At 35.4% G+C, this 23,646-nt stretch overlaps 1 protein-coding gene across 1 annotated transcript in view; it reads right to left on the bottom strand.

Annotated features, from left to right (window-relative positions):
• The window catches only part of LOC132165988 (protein CHROMATIN REMODELING 24), a 55,212-nt gene extending 31,830 nt beyond the window's left edge, over positions 1–23,382 (bottom strand). The window contains exons 1-15 of the mRNA XM_059576720.1: positions 22,931–23,382; positions 19,375–19,500; positions 19,177–19,230; positions 19,000–19,095; positions 17,834–18,915; positions 17,607–17,737; positions 17,411–17,465; positions 16,904–17,032; positions 15,550–15,657; positions 15,355–15,410; positions 15,187–15,277; positions 6,719–6,856; positions 6,540–6,617; positions 5,020–5,229; positions 4,866–4,937 (exon numbers count right to left, since the gene is read on the bottom strand). Coding sequence (XP_059432703.1) covers positions 4,866–4,937; positions 5,020–5,229; positions 6,540–6,617; positions 6,719–6,856; positions 15,187–15,277; positions 15,355–15,410; positions 15,550–15,657; positions 16,904–17,032; positions 17,411–17,465; positions 17,607–17,737; positions 17,834–18,915; positions 19,000–19,095; positions 19,177–19,230; positions 19,375–19,500; positions 22,931–22,952 — 2,448 coding nt within the window. The 5' untranslated portion in view covers positions 22,953–23,382. The remainder of the gene's footprint in view (positions 1–4,865; positions 4,938–5,019; positions 5,230–6,539; positions 6,618–6,718; positions 6,857–15,186; positions 15,278–15,354; positions 15,411–15,549; positions 15,658–16,903; positions 17,033–17,410; positions 17,466–17,606; positions 17,738–17,833; positions 18,916–18,999; positions 19,096–19,176; positions 19,231–19,374; positions 19,501–22,930) is intronic.
• Positions 23,383–23,646: the final 264 nt, after the last annotated feature.

The following is a 23,646-nucleotide window of genomic DNA, read 5'->3' as shown; positions in this document are numbered from 1 at the left end:
TGTGTGTGTGTGTGTGTGAGAAGGGTATTTTAATTTTTTCGATTGTAACTCAGTGTGTGTGTGTGTGTGTGTGAGAAGGGTATTTTAATTTTTTCGATTGTAACTCAGTGTGTGTGTGTGTGTGTGTGTGTGTGTGAGAAGGGTATTTTAATTTTTTCGATTGTAACTCAGTGTGTGTGTGTGTGTGTGTGTGTGTGTGTGCATGATAAAATGAATGATAAAATGAATTAGGTCAACCTATGTGTTCAAATTATTATTAGGTTTGTTTTTTTGTTTCGGATTATTGATATAAGCCCACTTTCTGTTGGTCCAGTCCAATGTCAAATAAATGGTGCATGATAAAATGAATTAGGTCAACCTATGTGTTCAAATTATTATTAGGTTTGTTTTTTTGTTTCGGATTATTGATATAAGCCCACTTTCTGTTGGTCCAGTCCAATGTCAAATAAATGGTTCAGTCCAATTTAAACTTGTTCACCATGACTTCAATATTGTTTCAATTTGAACTATTTCTAACATCTCTTACTGAACCAATCCTGAAGTAACTGTTTCAAACCACATATAGCCTTCATCAATTGGCATACACTCCCCAACTGTAATATCTCACAATCCTCCACCATCCTCTTTGTTGCCTAATGGTCTCTATGGTCAGCCTCACTAGATTTTCCCATTGCACTCAGGGGAAGGTAAGCAATCTTGTACCCTTTTTTAAAAGCTCCACAGCTCATCCTATCAAATATTTCCTATTTTATGCAAGTCAATCTCCTACCTTCCATTGTTTCATTTCATTCTTGTTATTGGTTTCATCTCCTCAATCTGTTCAGGAAGCATATTATTATCTAGTTAACAAATAGTTATGGAAGAGGAATTGGTTATTCTTTATCAAAGCCAAAATTAGGAACTCACTACACTTTCTGCTAGGAAAAAACTTATTAGTTGCCGATAAGTGTACACTGTTAAGTTCCTCCTTGATGATTCTGTTAAGGGGCTAAAAGCTGGGAAACTTGCCAAATAATTTATGCAAACACATGGCACTGACTATAATAAAACTCTCTCTTTTACTGCAACGACATCTTCTACATGTGTTATCATCTCTTTGACAACCATGTTCATTGGCCACTTTATCAGCTTAAAGTAAAAAAATGTGTTTCTACACGGTGATTTGACTAAAAACATTTACATGGACCAACGTCTTGGATTTGTTCATTTGGAGCAGTATGGTCAAGTATGTTAGTTAAAGAAGGCTACATATGATCTGAAGCAATCACCCTGAGCTTGGTTCAATAAGTTTAGTGAAGCAATGTTATTGGACCATTCTGTTAGCAAGAATTCTAAATCTAGCATGATCATCTCTGTAGTGTATATAGATAATATTGTTATTATTCACAACGATAGTAAGAGTATTACTGAAGTATGGTGGAGGAGAGTAGCAATACCTTTACCATCATTGCAACACTCTAGTTGTTTAGCCAACCATAAAGCTATAGGAGGGTAGTAAGTTGAATTGTTTATTACTTAGACCATATATCACATTCGAAGTTGGTGTGTGCATCAAGTCATAGAAACTGCCGGAGTACCTCATGCCTCATGGGGAAACAACTATCAAAGTTTTAAGATATTTGAGAACAAAAAAATAAAAAACTCCTTGATAAGTATTGTCATACACAGCTCATTGACAAATACGGGTGATTAGTTTTATTTGATGCAGATGGGATAAATTCTCCATCAGATAGGTCTACTAAAGAATATTGCATTATTCTTAGAGTGACAAACAAAGTGTTCTAGCTCGACCTAGTAATGAGGAATAATATACCGCTATGGCTCATGTAGATCTCAGTTGGTACAGTTAAAGAGTCTAGTACACCAGATTGGATTTCTGGTAAATTTCCCAACGCAATTGTTTTATGATAATTTGGCTACTCTTCATATTGCTTAAAATCTAGTATTTCATGAAAGAACAAAACATATTAATGTTTACTATCACTTTGATTCTAAAAAGCTTCATTATAAGGATATGCCACATCCTTTGTGTGCTCAGAAGATCAATAACCATATATGATAACAAAACTCTTACTAGAGACAAGGTTCTTATGATATGTTCCAAGCTGGGACTATTTGATATATTTACATCAACTTGAGGGGTACTATTAGGAGATATATCGTGTTTTAAGAACTAATATTATTAAATAAGGGTACTTATGCCTTTTTGTTAACTCATATATATATATAGGGAAAAGTCCATATACCCCCCTCAAACTATCATCCAATTGACAATGTCTCTCTCAAACTTTCAATTGTAACAATGTTCTCCCTATGACGAAACTACCCTTAGTAAAACGAAAACAAAAAATAATAAAACTTCTACAAAAACCAAACGATATATATATATATATATATATATATATATATATATATATAAATCCATAAGGCCAAGTTTAAAATTAAAAAAAAAAAAATCCTTTTATAAGAAAAAATAAAAAATAAAAAAATAAAATATCGATTTTTTAATCAAAATTGAAAATCTTTGTTTTTATTTTAATTTTTTTTTATAATATTTTTAACTAAAAAATTCTAAATAAAATTTTCGTTTAAAAAAATAAATATTTTCGTTTTTAAAAAAAAAAAAAAAAAAAATCGATTTTTTAAATTAAAAATTTACGTTTTTAAAATTTAAAAAAAAAATCTTTTTTTTTTTAAATTAAAATTTCGTTTTAAAAAAATAATAATAATTTTTTTTTTTTTTAATTTATAAAGGTATTTTTGTCTTATTGAGAAATCCATAGGAGCATTTTTATGTTTTTGCTAGCCTTGTGGGAAACATTGACAATGTTTTGATAGTTTGGGAAAGATAAATACTACACTTACCAAATTTTTTCACCAAAATTGGTACCTAAGTGATGTTTCACCATTGCATAAGATGGTGATACATCTCCCAAGATAATAGATTTCATGGGACAATGACACACATCATTTGGGAAAAAAAATTGGTAAGTATAACATTTTCTTATATATAAAGAAACATGGGAGAAGCTAAATCAGATTTTCCTTTTCCCTCTTCTCTTTTGTCAAAGCCTACTTGCGAACTCTTCAAATCTAACAAAATCTTATGATAAATTATTGGTACTTATACAAACTATGATAACTTAACACCCATGAATCATAATGAGATGTTTACGTTCAGATTACCTCAGTGTAGAAGCTGTTGAAGGAATCATATTTACCACATAAAAAGGAAAAACATGTTTCATGCCAAATAACCATATCATAATAACCTTAATAAATAAAATGTGCAAATGTGTTTCAATAAATGTTTGGGGCTAAACAAAAATAGAAACTGCATCTAGCACGGATGCATGTAACATGTGTTAAATAACAATACCATAGTGATTAGTGACCTAATGCAATTTTCAAACATGTCCAAATAAATATTGACAAGACATAGCTTGTTTTTCATGCAAGCACAATCAAACAAGGGTTAAATTTCCACCCCTAAACAATTAGCGTGACACTTATTTCTTTCCCATTAAAGAGCTCGTTTATTCGGTTAAACGTCAGTTTGCATCAAACTATGACGAGTTATAATATGAACAGGTATAGCAAAATATGTACAACTCCCATACAACAAGCTGAACAATCTACGCTCAAGGAACTTCCAAAAGAGAAGGCCCGCAATATAAATATATCATTCTATCTTTTGTTAACTTTGATGCAATTCCAAAACAACTAGGGAAGATAAGCAGAGGGACCTAACTACTCATATAAACAATTACTACACTCAATATCAGACAGATTAAAGGAGCAAAAAATATGTTTGCAGAGTACTGCACACATGATTTGGAAATCCATTTATTATGGAACATAACAAGTTATATTAAGTGCAGCAACAGAAATTTAGAAAGAAGCAATTCTTTGCAAACACAAGTACTAGGTTTTTGGAGCTAATAAAAAAACAAAGAATGTATACATATATATATATATATATATATAGAGAGAGAGAGAGAGAGAGAGAGAGAAGAATCCATCGAATTGACAGAAATAAGAAGACACCCCAGAGAGCACGTTTATATCATAATCAGATTTAAAAGTCAAATAAAGAACAGAAAACAACTTCAACCACATTGCAGTAATGCATGCATAAGAAATACAAAGAAGGGGGTGAAGTTGAATCCATCAAAAGGCATAAGACATGCACTAGATGATAATTTTACCGCTGTTGTTCTCTCTTTTTGGCTCAAAAATATGTAGATTTCTGACCAAAAAAGTAATGACTCAGAATGACACAAATATCCAATTCAAGAAATGTACCATATATCTAGAGACGCAAACAGGGAAACAAGAAGTATACAGTGGAATCTTCAGAGTAAATTTCACACCAATAGTATATATATAAATTATATACACCAATTGATGGAGATAAGTTTCTTAAATTATATATACATATATTATTTTTGATAAATATGCACGTTATATTTTTAAGAAATAATCTCCTCATCTTCAACTAGTATCAGCAAATACTTGGAAGAGCAAATACCTCTTTGACCCTGGTCATTGTCCTCAACTCCAAGTAACCAGGTGTATGTCTGTTTTTTTTTTTTTTTCACTTTTTCTTTTTGATATCTATGCTTGTATTAAAAAATAAAAAATAAAAAAAATAAAAAAATAAAAAAATAAAAAAAACTTCATACACAAATTAGTATAACATTATGCGCAAAACAAGATTCAGATAATGCCTTAATGCATGCCCAGAAATATCCATTTTCACTAAAACAATATATTATCAATAAAATAAACTTAAAACTTTTCAAGTTTACGATATTATCAACTATTTAAGACAAATTTTGAAAACAGAAAGAGTTGGGACTAACCTGAATAAGATTAAGCATCTTACGAGTCTGAGAAAAGATAAGAACACTATGCCCCTCTGATATTAAGTTATCCTATGACAAAGCATTCAACAATTTATTAAGCAATCAACTTAAACATGCAGAGCATTAATTATTAAAATAGAGTAATCCTCACCAATAAAGACAAGATGAACGATAGTTTGCAAGAGACATTGTCACGGCTTTCTTCCAAGCCATCTGTCTCAGCAACATCAGCTATGTGCATTGCCAATTTTTCAGCCATATTGACATCTTCTGGTTTCAACATCGACTCCATCCCTTCCAAAACATCTTCAGCCGCTCTCTTTGTCAAGAGAAGTGGATGGTCACATATTTTCTTCAAAATCTGTTTCAAATCATATAATATTTTATAAGAATCTTGTCCGAAAAAGAATAACAACCTAAACATCAATTTTCTGAGGCAACCCCATTGCTGGCCACCCCATCAATTTTTTTCTTAAAAATAAAAAAAAAAAGTTTTTGTTTTTAAAGATTTGATTTTTTAATAAAATTATTATTTTAATGTGATGTAGCAAAAATATTAATGTGGCATTAACGGACGGCACAATTTCATACGGAAAATCAACGGAATGATCTATTTTACCTTTTCAAAGAACTTAAGCAGTTAAAACTAAAAATTAAAAAATTAAAAAAAAACAAAACAAAACAAAAAACACATTTGAGGTGTGATCTGTTTTGACGCGTTGCCTCAAGAATTAATCTAAAAATTCCCTAAATTGAATCATATTGCATTTCAAAACATTACTATAAGCCAACATATTGAATCCATTGGAGCAGAAACTTTCCAAAATCAAGAAGCATGATGACCAGCTAATGCATCAAAATCAAATAACAGCTACCTAAAAAACTAATTCCAATAAATTAATATCTTTGATTTCTATGTTCACTAGATGATCCTGCAACTTTTTAATTTTTCTACTAGAGAGTAAAATGGGCCATCAAGAATATAAAGAAGAAAAATTTCAGCAACCAATACTGCACTGTATGGCAAAAGAACAGCAATCATAAAACTCGGGACCAATATAACTTTAATATCATTAAAAAGTAAGGACAAAAAGAGACTCAATGCATGCATTGAACAAGGCCAAATTATTTAATTATCCAAAGAGTAGGTACCTTTTAGAGCAAAATACAAACGAGCCAAAAAAATAAGCAATAAGATAGCCTCTAAGATTTTTACTGGTTATTGAAGCCTCATTCAATGCCTCTTAAGAGCAACATTGGAATTAATTCCAAATTTAAGTTATTTCATTTAGTCATGAATCATTATTCAAATAAGCATTTTTGTCATTTTTCGTTTGAACTCCCAGAATATAAATGTTAAATGCAGAGAGACTAAGAAAACAACATTGTTTCATCTCAGAAATAAATCATTATCACATAAATAAAATAAAATAAAGACTTAAACATAAAATAATCCCATGTTTTTTAACTTAACTAGGGAAACATGAATCTCAGCTAATAGGTCAATGCCCATCATCACCACTAGCTATTTTAAATAAATAAAATTAGCAAAGAAGTCACTAGACAACATTTCCGGACTCATAATCCAAGGCATTACTAGATATTAATAAATTAAACAAATAAATTAACAAAGAAAAAACAGCAGAAATAGCAAAGGATAACAAACAGTACCGTAAGAGCAGCCAGTGGTGAGCCATCAAAAGCTGAAAGAACCAGCTCACTCTTTAAAAAGGCTTCATAAAGTTGTCGCTACACCATATAAGTGCAAACTGTGAGATCAACATAACAATTTGAATGAAACCACAACGTGCGATGAAATGAAATGTAGACTGAGAAGAAGCAGATCAGACCTGGCAACTAGTTAATCTTAGCCACACAATGACCTCATTCTTCTTAGAAAGTTTGATAGTTGATTTGGAATTATCTTCACTAAAAACCTCACTCTTTAAACGCCGCAAAAAATAAGGTTGAATACGTTCTCTTAGCTCCTGTTTAAGAAAAAAAAAAAGTATCTACAACCTATTATCATCCCAAACAGGCATTAAAGAAACAAATTTGACATTACCAGTGAGAAAGCAACGAAAAACAAGATGCAAGCACAAGAGCTACGACGCAATAGAAGCAGATACGTAAGGAACTTAGAAATATGCAGTAAACAACAAGTCTCATAGATAGAAAGTGACAATTGACAAAAATCCTTTGAAATAGATACATAAAACAGACTCCAATACTTGCAATCTTATCACTTACAATTATTGGCTATACTATAATGAACTATTAGAACCTCACTAGAAACTTGTTCATAAGTTGAAGCCAAAATTCACAACATTGCAAGGTTTAAAAGTTCTAACTTTTATATATAGATATTGGCCATGTTTACTAAATTTGAAATATCACATATGGAAAGTTTCTAGAAGCTACAAATATTTAATTCCACAGTTCTTGCCTATTGAGACAAGCAATAGAAGAATAAAAACCTACATCAAACTATAATTTAAGCCAAGAATTTATAAGTACAACTTCCTTTGGCGCTGAGTGCAGGCCCTCGTCTAGCAGTAAGAACCACAGTGGTCCTCTATCGACTAGTATGATGGGTTCTACTTTGGTGGTAGCAAATAAGAATTCAGTTGAGACTGTTGGAAGGTCATAATCGAAGCTTTGGTGGGGGTGTGTAATGGGTTAGTAGGGCCCTTTAATCAGCTTAGTAGGATTAGCTTCTTTGTAATTTTGACAGGTCAATTATTTTGAAATTCCAATAGGCATTGTGTTAGTAGTTAGGTAGTTGTAATTCAATTATACTAAACCAATCTAATTGCTATTGTATTTTGCAAATTGAATTACAGGCATAGTGAAGGAATAAAGGAGAATCATAACTATTAAGGTTAAATACCTAATACCCCCTGGGGTTTCACAACTTTATTTTTTTCTCTCGTAAGGTTTGATTTTTATCACAGGAGGTCCTTGTGGTTTTGATCAATGACCAAATTAGTCAATTCGTCTGTTGACCATTAGTTGACTTAACAAACTGACACGTGGACCAATTAAAAGTTGTCATTTTGCATAAATGGCCACATCATCAAGGATGACGTTTTCCATAAAACACATCTTTTTTCTCATTTATTGGAGGCTGACTACCTTGAATACAGTCAATATTTGGATAAAAGCATTCAATTATTTGATCATTTACATTGCACCCCATCCCATAGACACCTAAATCTTGGCATTATCATAATTCTTTCATCCATTCCACAAAAACCGTCATTCAAACAACACAAAGATAATTAGATGTGTAACAGAGTGAGGCAGTTTCTAGCCGACATGTACATGCATTTGTGAGGTTTGTATCCCACATTGAGAAAATATAAAGAATAAGAATAGTTAATATACTTAAGTAAACCAAGCTCACTAGCTTAGGCTTTTGGGCTAGAATAGAGGGAACAAGGTGGTAGTGAAAAAGAAATGATTGGGGAAATTTTTGGGAGTCACGAAATTCTAGGTGGCCAAGATAGTATGAATACCTTCAAGGACAATATGAGGAAAAATAGGAACGTGATGGTATTGCTAATTGAGACATCATGAGGATAGGGGAGGGTTGGGGTGTTAATGGGTCTGAGAGTGTTGTAGGCCAGCTGAAAGGTGTTCTTAATGGGTTGAAGTCCAAGCCAATTGAGAGGGACTTGATCTTTGTAGCCCAGGTTCCCAAGCATTTGACTTGTCTAGGGTGGCCCAACCAAACAGGGTGAAAGAAAAAGATTCAAGCCTGACCGGTGCTTCTGAGAGAAATAAAATCAACATTGGCCCAAGAGTTTGGAAGCATGAGCTTCCTCAGTGAGCTTGGGTGCGGGAGCGGGAGCGGGCTCGTGTTCTTCTCAACTAAGTAGGCCTCAGTAGACGAAGCCCAATTCAAAGGGGAGGATGTCTTTCAGTTTGAGCCAATTTCTTTGGTGGCCCATGTCAAAGTAATGATTAAGTAGTTAAATTTATTTATTCCTATCAACTTAAGCTTTTAAGACAAGTGGTGATTTAACACGGTATCAGAGTCAGAGGTCCTGAGTTCAAACCCTATCTCCATCAATTCACCCCCATTTAAATTAAATATTTCATGTGTTGGGCATCATCTATTAAAAGGGAGTTTAAGTCCACACGTAAGGGGGAGTAACAAAGTAATGATTTAAGTGATTAAATTTGTCTCTTCCTATCAATTTAAGCTTTTGGGATAACTGATAATTTAACAGTCCAACACACTCAAACACGTACTAAGATTTTGGGCCTGCATCAGTCAACTACAGCCCAAGTGTTAAGTCATTTTAAAACCAAGCCCACTAACCAAAAGTGAAAAATTAAAACAAGCTCTGGGGTCTCATCTTTAGGGTTGGGCGAGGGAGTGGATTCGAGTCATCCTTCCACTCAGCCTGCTGCCTCTTTGATAGCTAAGCAACTACCTTCCATGTCTATCGTTGATCACTTTGGTGGAGTCAAGGAGGGGTTTCAAGGCAATTTGAGCGGTGTAGGTTATGAGTCCACTTTTGGAGGTTCTTTATCAAAAGAAAAAATCATGGCTACCCCGATGTTGATGCTACCGCTTATTGCAGTTTTGATTTCAAGTCCAAATTGTGCCAATGAGGACTCAATAGCAGGTATTTCAGATGTTTGTCTACAGGTTGAAGAGTTTACGTATATGAATGCTCATACTAGTAGATCTCTCAATGATGGTGCATTTGTTGTTCCATGTTTGGGTGTCACAAACTTCGTGGGAGGACCTAAGGCCTTGGAATGGGCTCTAGCCTTTCGGGATGGTAAGAGAGCACCCATTCTAGATTTGATCACTTGACTTTTTTTGTTTCTCTCGAAAGGAGCAACGATGGAGGCAATGAAGCGAGAAAGGACCTAGTGATCATCCAAACATCCCTGTTAAAGAAGGCAAAGATGGGATAAATCAAACCAGAAATAATGGGGACGAGATGACCCCACTCTTGAAATGAAACCCTATTCTAGGGAAGAGCATTAGGATCACGAGATGTTGAACATCCATCCTTTTGTTATTGAAGAGCCAATTCTACCTGTTTTGGATTCTTTAGATTCGGTGCTAGGGATGTCTTGTGAAGCGTTTGAGGATGAGGTGATGACCTTGCTCACTGCTATTGAAGTGAGTCAAAATCGGGATGGTTCAGCTAGTCCTGTTTTCCTTATAAGGCAATGAACAAAAGGCACCGCAAAGTAAAAAGGTTAGCATGTTCTATCAATTAAGACCATAAGTGAGGTCAGGCTAGCAACGACAAAGGTAAGGGGGAAGGGCCCAACTGATTCAATATGAAGCCTAGTGTTTTGTCTTGGAATGTTCGCAAATTGGATGAGATGAATAAAAGGTTGAGGATTAGGTATCTCCTTAGATCTTGGAAGGTTGATATTGCTTGTCTTCAAGAAACCAAGTTGGAGCTTGTGTCTAGGATAGTTGTGCATAATCTTTAGGTTGTCAACATGTAGACTAGTATTATTTTGGCTCGAGAGGTGCTTATGGACAGATCCTATTAATGTGGGATAAAAGGGTGGTGGAGAAAGTTGAGGAGTGTGTGGGAGGCTTATTCTGTGGTTTGCTCTTTCAAAAACGTCTATGATAATTTTTGGTGGGCTTTTGCAGGTGGTCATGGCCCTAATGTTGACACTGACAAAAGAGTGCCCTAGGATGAATTGGTGGGGTTTGGTGGACCTTATTGTGGCCCATTGGGAGTGATTTCAACATCACCCGTCATCCGAGTGAGAGATCTAGCAACACCCGTTCTAGCCTAGCTATGTCAAAGTTTTCGAAGTTCACTTCTGAAAATCTGTATTGCTTCCCTAAACATCCGGAATGCTATAGTGCTACCCAATGCATTGGGAAACACTTTAGCTTCCCTATCGATTATTTTAACGCAAAATATTTATCTCTCCTCGCTCCTCTACTCTTTCTGCCTTTCACTGGGGATTGTGTTAGAATTTTATAAAAAATGTGTGGGTATGCATAGAACTTGTATTTTTTTGTAAATAAATAATATTTTAATGGTATAGGGAAAGATAAGGGGAAGCTACTATGGAGTGTATTTGGATAGGAAAGCATAAAATAGTTTTGTTCCCTAAATTTAAGAAAAATCAAATAGAAGTTGTTGTTAGTCCTGATATGAATCTCCCCCTTATAGGTAGAAACTACAAGTGGTCTAATAACTATGACCCTTCGTCATGGCCCAAAATTAACAGACTTCTCTCTCCCAAGCCTAGTTTCCTAATGCTTCTCAAAGGAGGCTCCCCATACTCTTATCAAATCATTTCCCTTTACTTTTGGATTGTGTTGTTGTGGTAAAGTTAAATGGTTTTATGGATAAGATAAAACAATGGTGGAAAACCTATAGCTTCCAAGGCTCTCCTAGTTTTATTATGGCACATAAATTGAAAGCCTTGAAATCCGATTTAAAAAATGGAATGAGAATATATTTGGCAACGTTGAGAAGCAGAAAAATGTTGTTTTGGATGAAATTTGTGATCTTTATATTATTGCAAAAAGAATATCCTTATCTAATGATGAATGGTTGAGAAAGGAAGAGATCATCAAGGATTTAGAGAGACTTATTCTTCTCAAAGAAGTGAGCTAGAGGCAAAAGTCACTGGCTCTTTGATTGAAAGAGGGAGACAATAATATTAAAATCTTACACTGTGTGGCAAATTCGAACAAAAGAAACAACACCAATGAATCCTTAGTTGTTAATGGTTTTATCACTTTAGATCCTACAACAATAAAGGAGCATGTTGTGCAGTTTTACAATAAATTTTATTCATAACAATTCAGTTGGTGACCAAAGCTGTATAGTCTTTCTTTCAATTCAATCGGTGTTGAAGAGGTTAGGTGGTTAGAGAGAGCATTGGACAAGAGTGTGGTTTTTGAGGTGGTGACAGCCCAAAATGGTGATAAGGCACCAGGTCTAGATGGTTTTTTCATAACTCTTTTTTAGACTTGTTGGGAGGTCATTAAAGGGATTTCATGAATGTTTTCCAAGAGCTTCATCTTCGAGGGAAGTTTGAAAAGAGTCTCAATGCAACTTTTATTTCACTCATCCCTAAGAAAGCTAGGGTTGTGAATATTAAGGACTTCTGTCTCATTAGTCTTATGGGTAGTGTTTATAAAATCATCTCAAAAGTCCTAGCGAACAAACTAAAGACAATGTTGGAGTAAGTTATTTCCACGTCTCAAAATGCTTTCACCAAGGGGAGACAAATCTTAGATTCAATTTCGGTAGCTAATGAATTGTCTTGATAGCTTGATTAGATCAGGGGAACCCAGTGTGCTATGTAAGTTGGACCTAGAAAAGGCATACAATTGTTAATTGAGGTTTTGTGTTGGCTTTGAGGAGAAATGGAGAGGTTGGATCACCCACTGTATTTTTTGATTTGGCACCGGGTATCCGAAACTTCGCTTTGACTAATCCCGAGGGTACACAGGCCATCGGCAAAGAGTTTCCCACAAGTGCACATCGGTTAATTTAAGGGGCAAACCCCCAGTTTGATAGCCACAATAAGCAGTTTGCACTCAGTGGTTTCGAACCTAAGACCTTGAGGATTATACTCAAAGTCCTAGGCTGTCCAACCACTGAGTGCCTTTGGGACATAAAAGGGATCACCCACTGTATTTCTAAGGTGCATTTCTTGGTTTTGATTAATGCATCTTCATATGGTTTCTTTAATAGCTCTCATGGTCTGAAACAAAGGGATCATTTCTCACCTCTGCTTTTGGTGGTTGTGATGGAAGCTTTGTATAGAATGTTGTCTGCCACAATGGATTTTCGGTGGGGTCGAGGAATAACGACAAGTTGCTAGTGTTTCATCTCTTGTTTGCAAGTGACACTTCCATATCATCTTTGTCATCTGCTCTGCCTCTTCTTATGTTTTGAGGTTGTCTTGGGATTGAAAATTAACTTATTTAAATCAAAGTTAGTCCATGTTGCCATGTGGATGGTGTTGAGGGCTTGGCTTGTGTTAAACTATCAGTTATCTCAAAAGCTTAAGTTGATAGAAAGAAGTAAATTTAATCACTTAATCAATACTTTAACAATCCCCCTCACGTGTAGGCTCAAACTCCCTTTTAATAGATAAAGCCCAACACGTGAAATATTTAATTTAAATGGAGGATAATTTGACAGAGTCAATGTACGATCCCAAGACCTTGGCTCTGATACTATATTAAACTATCAGTTATCTCAAAAGCTTAAACTGATAAAAATAAATAAATTTAATCACTTAATCAATACTTTAACAATATTCTTGGGTGTACAGTGTCCTCTTTACCTTTGAAATATTTGGGGCTTCCTTTGGGGGATTCGTACAAGGCTAAATCAATACAAGATGGCATTGTTGAAAAATAGAGCGTAGTTTGACTGGTTGGAAGAGGCTTTATTTGTCTACATGTAGTAGGTTAACATTGATTAAAAGCACTCTTTCCAATTTGCCTACTTATTAATTGTCAATCTTCACCATCCCCGTATGTCTTGCCAACCGGATTGAGAAACTTTAGTGGGGTGGAATTGGTGACGAGTTCAAAATCCATCTAGTTAGTTGGTTTAAGATTTGTTCTAAGATTTTCTCTAGTGGTTTGGGGGTCAGAAATATGATTCAATTTAACCAAACTCTTTCGAAGAAATGGTTATGACTTTATGCCACAGAAAGAGAGGCTTTGTAGAGATCGGTGGTGGAACCCAAATATGATAGCACGAGGGGAGGATGGTGTTCCAACAAGGTTGTTGGGCCTTCGGGGTGGGGTTGTGGAAAAACATTACAAAGGGGTGGGGTTTTTTTCTCTAGATTTGTCAAATTTGAAGTGGGTGATGTGTCCAAGATTAGTTTTAGCATGACTTATGATGTGGAGATTATCCACTGAAGACAACGTTTTTGGAATTGTTTAGTGCTGCTCACTCTAAGGAGGCTTTAGTGGTGGACTATATACAGTTTTTTAAAATAAATATTCCGTGAAATATTTTTTTTATCAAATGAGTGCATGATTGGGAGGTGAACTTGATCACCTCGTTCTTTGAGCTCTTGTATTCTCTCAAGTTGAAACAAGGTGGCAAGGATAGAATCTGTTGGATCCCTCTAAAAAAGGCAAGTGTTCAAGGTCAAATCCGTTATCATGCCCTTTGCACTCTTGCTGGCTCCCCATTTCCATGGAAGAACATTTAGAGAACTAAGGCTCCTTTTAGAGTGCTGTTATTTATGCGGACAGCAACACTAGAGAGATTTTTAACTTTGGATAACCTGAACAAGAGGCAAGCCATAGTTGTGGATTGGAACTGCATGTGCAAGAGGAATGAGTAGACCATAGATCATCTTCTTCTCTATTGTGAAGTGGCTAGAGAATTATGGGTTTCAATCTTCCGTCTTTTTGTGGGTGATGCCTAGAAGGGTGGTGGAATTGATGGCTAGCTTGAGAGGTCATTAGAAAGCCATTGCATTTTAGGAAGTTGGAGAATGGCTCCTATGTGCTTAATGTGGAGCATTTGGTGAGAACAGAACACAAGGAACTTTGAAGATTGTGAGAGAGCGATGTTAGAGTTAAAAGTTGATATGTTCAAATCTCATTATGCTTGAATAGCGGCACACAATAGTCCTTGTATTTCTAGTTTTACTGAATTTCTAGACTTGTGTTCTTCTTTTTCTCCCTAATTGAGAGTCTCTCTTTGATACTCTTTGTGTACTTGGGCTGCGCCTTTTGCACTTTCTAATAAGAATGATTTACTTACCAAAAAAGATTTTTGTAAGTACACTTCATTGTTCATCAACAGGCAAATGTAAAATGTATCGTCAAAATTGTTGAAATAAGAAAACCAAAAGCAATAAAACAAATACAGAAACAGTAGTATCATGGACCTGGAAATTGTGGATCTCACATTTTAGATTCAAAGGTCCCATAAGGGAAAATTTGGTAAATGATCATGAGCTCCATTACTTGTAATATTATTCGATAGCCAGTTTTTATTACTGTCACCAAAACAAAACAAAAAAAGAACCTTTTGCACATATAAATGCTTTGAACATCAGTAAAGCTACAATTTTGAACTACATGGAGGGGAATAAAAGATGTACAATGGGCACAAAAGAACCACACCATTATGGTGTTTACGACAATCCTATTAAAAATCCATTCAAGTGAAAACACAAATAGAATGTTGTAACAGTTCTCTCTCTCTCTCTCTCTCTCTCTCTCTCATAAGATTGAACTTAAGACCTCAATAACCCCGTCAAACAGAACCCAATGACTAAGCAACACAAAACACATTATAACCATCAAATATATCATTACCTTTGCAACTGCTGAACCAATACGCTTTTCCCTATCAGATGCCTTTTTTTCATTTCCACGTAGAATGGCATATTCAAACTTTTCCTTAAACCTGAGAAACTCCAAAATCTCATGCCACAAGAAACACAAACATAATTGAAGACAACTTTTGCAAGAAGAGTTTATTACCATTGCTTGTCACCCAGTAGGTCAGGACAACAGAAGTTGAACAAGGCCCACAACTCCTAAAAAAAAAAAAGCAGAACACTATACCAGATCACATATCCAGTTTTTAATGACAATGCACCATAATAACTTTGGACTCCTTGATTATACTTATAGAAAATAACAAAAAGGTAACACAATGAATGCCAAACAGAATACCTTCAGATTGTTTTGTAATGGTGTGCCACTGATGATAATACGACAAGCACTTGGTATCTCAAGCAAACTTTTGGCTCTCTGTGTACTAGGATTCTTTATCAGATGCCCCTGGAGTTTTAAATAGGTTGATCAGATAAAGTGATGTCTCAAGGTTAAGTGGAAACAAATTCTTATACAAATGTGATGCTAATATGAGTAGTAACTAAAAAAATCAAATTGTAAGTATTAATAAACTAATGATAGGATTGGCAATGAAGCAAGGCCCAGGATGGGCCTCTCCCTTCCCAAACCCAGCAAAGTGCGAAAAATAATCTTCCCAAATCCTTTTGCACCTTATAAGGGGCAAGGAAGAATTCTATCAAGGGGAGCCAGATTCTCTATTGGTGTCCCATATACATGCAATGTGAAGCTATCAAGGGGAGCAGATTCTCTATTGGTCTCCTGTATACATGCAATGTGAAGCTAACATCTACAAAACTTCATGTTCAGCTTATGCAGGCAGTCCATGAATGCAGCTCTTGAATGCCTAGGCATTCAACTAAGCTGAAAATCTCAACCTTTTATGCCAGCACTCAAGTTCCGTCACCATTACTTCTTTTCAATGTTAGATTCCTGAGCTCCAAATGCTCAACTCCATGCTTTCCTAAACTCCACAATCCCAAAAACAATATGATTCTGAATTAGTCCTTGACGTTTGGAATGGTCTGATATCCCAACTCTGAAAGCTAAAGAGTTGCACCATTCCTTATGGTAGTCATTCTTGAAATGGAGAATAAAATTACAGTACAGGCTCAATTGTTTAGGGACCACTGTAATAAACAAACATCCTCGCATTGGCAAAACAATAAGCCCTTGATGGGCTTCACTCAAGCCATGCCAAACAGAGCACTAAATTTTTTATTGAATTTACAATTGTATGCATCTTTGGAGACGATTCATCCTCTGGAGGCATCTAACTTATTATTTATTTCTACACAGTTTTCCTCAAACCTAAACAACTGATTCAAATCTCTCCCAGCACCCACTTATTGCATACTGTGACACAAAGTTGTCCAACATTACCTACAAAAAAAAAAAAAAAAAGTTATCCCAAAAAAAGTTTTCACCTTGGGTCAAACAAATTTAAATCCTCACATATGCATATTTTTTTATAAATGTGGTAATCACAAACATATAAACGCATACATATGTACGAGTACAAAGGCAGTAGAGTTGGGGGCTGGGCAATAAAATTGACTGCCTTACAGTATGGCCATCACACATATGAACAAATTTACAATTCTTTTGAAGATGGAAACCACGGGAAAAAAATAAGACTTCTCAATGCTTGGCAACAATATGAGTAACTAAATACCTCATCAAGTATCATATAATCCCATGTAACACTATCTTCACTTCCTTCATTATCGTAATAGTAGTCACCCCGTAAAGATTTAGAGTTGTTCCGTACAATATCATAAGTTGTAAGAAGGACACCTTTGTCCTGTGAGGAGACAACAAATGCAAGATGTCACAAAATCTTATCATGCCACCCAACAACATGCAAACCAAGAGAAGGGTTCTAGAACCCCATGGCAACAGTTCTCTAGAAACTATATTTTAATATCAAAATTGCTAAGTAAGCATTACATAGAAATGACAGATTTTGAATTTTCCAAGTTGAGCATTTAACCAAATCTAAAATGAGGACGATTGTGCGAATGAAATTAACGTATTCCAGACTTGTGTGAGAACTTATTCAACCCCCAAGTTTCAAGTTCAGTCTGAAGCATAAACTTAGTTGCATGCTTAGCCTCTATTTGCCAGTAAATATGTTATGTGCCGACTCAGATTTAATACGTGAAAGGGACATATCTAATACCTGAAGTATATACTGGAGCTCATACTGCCGAGCTTTTGGACAAGTCCCATAGTACCTACATTGAAGAACAGGTTTGGTGACTGCAGCAATTCATACAAAAATATTTATATTTTTTCTTTATCAATAAATTAAATTTTGTTTTCTCATATAAGAAATAAGAGGAAAGGTAGAAAAGACACAAGCCAAGCAGCATTACTCTCTTATCTTCTCAGAGAGCCCCACGGCTGATAATTCTTTGATCCAATGGGGCATCAGCGTTTTTGGGGCCACAACCATTGCCCTCTTAATCAAACGCGAGTGGAATAATCCAGCTAAGAAGCCACATATCTGCACTCAGAAACAAACCAGCATTGAAACAAATTTTAAATATATAAAATAATCTAAAAACAAAATTTCCTAGTAAAACAGATCCAATTTGTTTACCTGCATTGTCTTCCCCAGACCCATGTCATCCCCTAAGATTCCACCCTTACCCTGACAATGCAGAGCCCATAGCCACCTTAAGCCATCACGCTGATGTGGATACAACATTTTAGCAATCTTACCAGGCAACTTGTACGTAGATTTTGAGCCACTAAAACTAATAGACCCATCATCCTCCAAAACAGAACCATCCGCATAATCATCCAAAACATCATCACCATGTGAATCATTATACTCATCCTTAAGCTTCATTCCCCACTTCTCCACCACCTTAACCGTTTTCTTGCCACTCAAAATAACACAATCATCCTCCCCATCATCCTCTCTTTCTTCAACTTTAGAATCAAACAATTGCTGGACAGGAACTAACTTCTTATCCATCCTCCGAGGTAGAGGATCATTTGTTTTTGCTCCACTATGTTTCTTAGTCTCCTGTACCCCACCCATAAAACCATCATCCTTAGAGTCAAACACCTTCTCCTCTTCAGTTTCAGTCTCAAAAGGCTGTCTCCTGGACGTCAATTTCTCATCCACCTCTCTGGGTTCATTTCTATTTAGCTTTCCACTAGTGTTCTTCACTCCATGTGCCCTATTACCTTCAGAAACATTCCACAAATCACTCTTCTCCTCATGCTCTTCTACAGCATTCTCAACCCCACCTCCAGCACTATTAACCAAGTCCGACGAGGAACTAGACATGTCTGATGCAAGCGAAAGCGAAGACCCTGCACTCATATATTCAGGAAAATCAACTTTCTTCTCTTCACTCATTTCCTTCTCTCTCACCAAATCCAAAGAATCCTCGACCAATTCAATCCTCTTTGGAACCCGCTTCTTCTCAATGGACAAAAAATCAAACTTGGCGCTCAAATCGCTGAGAATATCTCTAATCTCATTTCCACCCTTATTCTCACCACCACCCTCACTCGCATTTTTGGGTGGCGGTGAATCAAATTCAGTGATATCAGAAAACGTTGGGTCATCAAGCACCACTGTATCATCAGAACTATCATTGTGTCGAGTTGAAACTTTACATAGACGCCGCCTACCTTCGATCTTAACCTTCATCGGCTTCTCTTTCTCTGGAAACTCATCAAAGAGAAGTTATATATAAATAAGAAAACGAAAATGGTTTCGCATATACATACAGAGAGAGAGAGGAGTACCGAGAGGAGAATCAAGACCGGTGATTCCTGAGAATTGAGAAATATTCTCATCGTCGTGGTCGTCGTTGTTGACCTTTGATGGCTTCCCTTCTCCTTCTTCAGTGTGAAACATTATTGCAAATTTTAAAACAAAAACAAAAATAAAAAATAAAAATAACTATTGAGAGAAATTCGTACCAAGAGGAGAATCGAAATCGCTGATTCCTGAGAATTGAGGAATATCATAATCGTCTGCGAGACGCAATATTCAACAATTAGTCCAAATTTTCAAACCCAACAGCAAAAATTCAATTTTTTTTTTGTATTCATCCAAAAAAAAAAAAACAACAAAAATTAAAAAATGTTAGGGATAGAGAGAGGGAAATGAGTTTGTACCCGTGGAGGGCCTGGAGGAGGGTTTCGGAGGAGCGGAGAGGTCTTGAAGGAGACGGTAATGGCGGTCGTTGAGGCTCAGTGGTTTCTTGCTGCTCTTCATCTCCGCAATTGGTTTCCTTTTTTGTGCTGGAACCAAAGAAAGCTCTCTCTTAGAGTGGGGATTGTAAAAGTGTTTTTATAATAGAAAGTTAAGAAACGAGAAAGTGAAGGAGATGTTTGGGTTTTTTGTAATTCTTGTGGGCTTTTCGGAGGTCATTTCGGCTTCATGGTTTTCCCGCTGTGTGTGTGATTTTTGAATTTTGGATACTCGGAGGCCGCTAGCATTCGCACGCGCAAAGGAAACTTTTTTTTTTTTTGTTTTTAACAAAATGTATGTGTTTCTTTACATGTTCTATAGCTATTAGTAGGGGTGGGCAAATTAACCGTTACCGTTTAACCGGCTGTCTACCGGCTTCAACCGAACCGATATAAACCGTAGCCGATATGCCGATATCCTTATCGGTTAAAAAAAGTATACCGGAATTCGGTCCGGTCCGGTCCGGTTAAGCGGTTCTTATCGGTTAACCGGTTAACCGATAAGAAACCGGAATTTTTTTTTTTTTTTTTTTAAGTCCTAGTCCCAAAACGGCGCCGTTTAGTCTTTTAGAGAGGTTTCCAAATTCCCACAAGTGACACAGGTTTCCGAATTTGTGTAATGGTGTTGCCCATGACTTATTTTCCTTTTGCTAAGTGACTTTAATTAGTTAATACTTTGTTTATTATTCATTAATGAATTTTATTTTAATTTGGGTTTGGGTAGGTTTGATGTTTTTTTTTTAAGTGATGGCATTTGATGAGATTTCTTTGCCTTTGGTAAAAGCATTTTTCATTAACTAGTTTTGCTAGTCTAATTAGCATTCATTATGTTAATTAGTCCATTTGCTTTGGAAAAATGTATTTTATAATATTAAAAAAAAAAAAAAAAAAAAAAAGAGTTTAAGTGGATCAATATAAAAAAGTTTCAATTTTTAGCCCAAAAAACAAATATTTGGGTCCCAACAAAGAGTATTTGGTCCCTAAAACAACTTATTTTTAATAAATTATTTTAGCCCAACAAAAAGTATTTGGGCTCTCAAAAGTCAAAAAAACTCATTTTTGGTTTTTGGCCCAACAAAATAAATCAATATAAAGCTCTCGGTTAAATCGGTTAACCGGTTTAACCGGACCGTTTAACCGTGTACCGTTTTAACCGAAATTATCAATTAAAATTCTTATTGGTTCGGTATCGGTTAATAAACCGTTTAACCGAAAATTATCGGTTAATAACCGATAAGGTCCTTAACCGGACCGTTTTGACCGATACTCAGGCCTAGCTATTAGAGCATTTCTTACAGCCAATTTATTTTCTTATATTTAGGAAAAATCTCAAAAAATTACCAAAACGCACCCACATCATAATTTCTAAATATAACAATATCAAAGGGCATCTACAGTATTTCTTAATGTATTGAAAAACACTGTAGATGCCTAATGCATTATTAAATTATAAAAACCTAATTATCTCTCCTCTCTCATTCACATGTCCCAACAATTCTCTCTCCTTTCTCTTTGGTTGCAATGATAAAAAGAAATAGTATTTAATTCATATAGAGAAAAATAAGGAAATCTATTGTGAAATATTTTTTTACAAGGAATCAAAAAGTAATTTTATTCCCTTAATTTAGGAAAAATGGTTGGGAAAACACACCCACACACACACACACACATATATATATATATATATGCAATTTAAACACATTATTTTAAAATACTGCATTAGAGAAAATTCGATCTAGTTTAAATTAAAATTTTGTCTTTTTTTATCTGTTTGTTTTATTTGCTTTTTTACCTTTTCTATTTACTTCGTCAGTAGAAATTTATTTTTTTTTAACTAAGAGCACTAGCAGCAGCTTCCCAACCATTTTCCTTCAATTTAAGGAATAAAACTACTTTTTGATTCCCAATAAAAAAATATTTTACAATAAATTCCCTTATTTTTCCCTATATGAATTAAATACTATTTATTTTTATCATTGCAACCGATGAAATAGGAGAGATGAGAGAGAATTGTTGGAACATGCGAAGGAGAGATGAGAGAGAATCAGTTTTTTATAATTTAATAATGCATTGGGCATCTACAAAATGCATCCTTTGATGTTGGTTATACTTATGACTTCTGATATGGGTTTCTTTTGTGGTTTTTTTGAGATTTTTCCTAAACATAGGGAAGAGAATGGGCTATAGGAAGTTTGGTACTAGTGCTCTAAGACCTCGATCGACCTAACTCTTGAAACCCCGAAGCTCCTCCCTTTGCAAAGCCTTGTCCCCAAATCTTAGCTCGGGAGGAGAGAAGAGCAGAACCAACCCCACCCCCCCAACCCTATGTACCCATAACATCTCAACCTAAACTAGGTTAAAAAATCAATTCGGGCCAAGTTTTGGTCTAGGTGCCCCTTGTTGAGCAATCACTAGGACTGAGGATCAATCACTAGTGCCCTAAAAACCCCAATAGTCAATCACAACCCGTTAGTGCACAGTTAAAGTGTTTTTCAGGACTCTCATACGATGGTTCATGCCAATAAATTCACCCTAAAACTGTAACACTCCAGAAATTTAAACAAAAGATTAATTAAATTTCAAGCACCTCCCTCAAACTCATCTACCGTAAATAAGTCTCAAGTGAACCCCAAGGGGTTGGCCCAAGTGGTGGAGGCTTTGGTCTTGGGGTTTGCTCCCTTCAAGGTCCAAGGTTCAACACCTCATGAGTACAAACAATTTCTTGGAGCAACACCCCCTGGTGAGAAGCCAATGATTTAACCAATTCCGTGTAAAAAAACTTCCGAGGGTGTGGTGTACGGGACCGTGGTTTACTCTGCAGGAGTGGGTCCAAAGGGCCCTACTTTGGAGAGGCTCCCCAACATTAAAAAAAAAAAAAAAGAAAAAAAAAAAGGTGATTTATCTTAATTGTACCCTTGGAAAATTCCGAGGAAATGAACATGCAGTAAAAGGTCTTACTTCAGGTTTCCATAGAAATATGTGAAACTATAAAATAGGCGTGGCACACAAAGGAGGTAATTGAGTGCGCTACCATTCCTTTCAAATGGAGGAATGAAGTAGCAAAGAATACCAATAGTTGTTATGATACCAAACCGAGAAAAATAATACTAATAGCCATAGCCAAAGAAGAAGTCAGATAATATGGGAGGCGAAAAATTGGTAATTCAGAAGTCCAAGCCAAGCAAGGCACAAATAAGGGTTAACAAACATGGTAGGCACATTACAAATCAATACATGAAGGAGCTCTCACACAAACACACAAAAAGACGACAAATTATTATTGCTTAGCACTTGTGCTAAGGAAATAAAAATCAATATAGAAGTTAAAAGCAGAATTTTCCACATATAATATTAAGGAGTTAACTGGAAATGTTTATTAGAGTAAAATAAAATGCGGAACTTGAAAGAATATATAGTGATCTGAATCGAATGGAAAAAAACAAATTTCAGAAGAAAAAACTTGGAAATTGCCATTGCAAACCTTGATCTATGATTCCCACCATTAGACTTTTCAGTACCCTCTGTAGTCTTAAAGAACTTCACTTGATATCTTTGGCGGTTGATTGGAAATTTGGACTAATTGTAAGTTCTCGAAACCCTAACTTCAATTTTTATGGTCATTTTCGCTGGTATGGTTGCTTCGCTTCACCCAAAAATCGTATTCACCATTGCCCATTGGAACTGGATCTATGGCAGTGATGGCACACATCACTCTCTTCCGTCACTACTAGATAGAGAGAAACAAAAAAAAGAAGAAGAAAGAGAAACAGAGAAAGAGAGGGAGCAAGAGCCACAAGAGTGATTTGGGAACAGTCAAGATTTTTAGGGAGCCCTTATTTGGGATTTGGGTGGGCACATGGGCAACAAGAATTAGTGACGAATGGCAAATTTTTCAACTTTTTTGAAGGTTTGGAAGTTGGGAAGTGGAAACAACCCAGCATATGTATGGGTGAGAAAAATAAATTTATTTCATAAAAGTGAGGTAAGACTATAAGTGGTGTTTTGTGAGATTTTTTTAATTGATAATGAGTGTTATAATATGTAAAACTTAAAGGAAATTTCTTATTTCATAAAAATTTCAATACTGTGAATGTATAAATTCCAAGTTCATGTTAATCATATATACTGAAATTTGGTCGAAGTTTCTAATATAGTTGATTATATTTATTGGCTCAAATCATGTCAGCTATAATTTAA

The sequence above is a fragment of the Corylus avellana genome, chromosome ca11 (genome assembly GCF_901000735.1).
Source record: "Corylus avellana chromosome ca11, CavTom2PMs-1.0".
NCBI classification, from domain to species: domain Eukaryota; kingdom Viridiplantae; phylum Streptophyta; class Magnoliopsida; order Fagales; family Betulaceae; genus Corylus; species Corylus avellana.
Note: the sequence above shows the minus strand (reverse complement) of the source record. Positions and strands in the feature narration are given on the sequence as shown.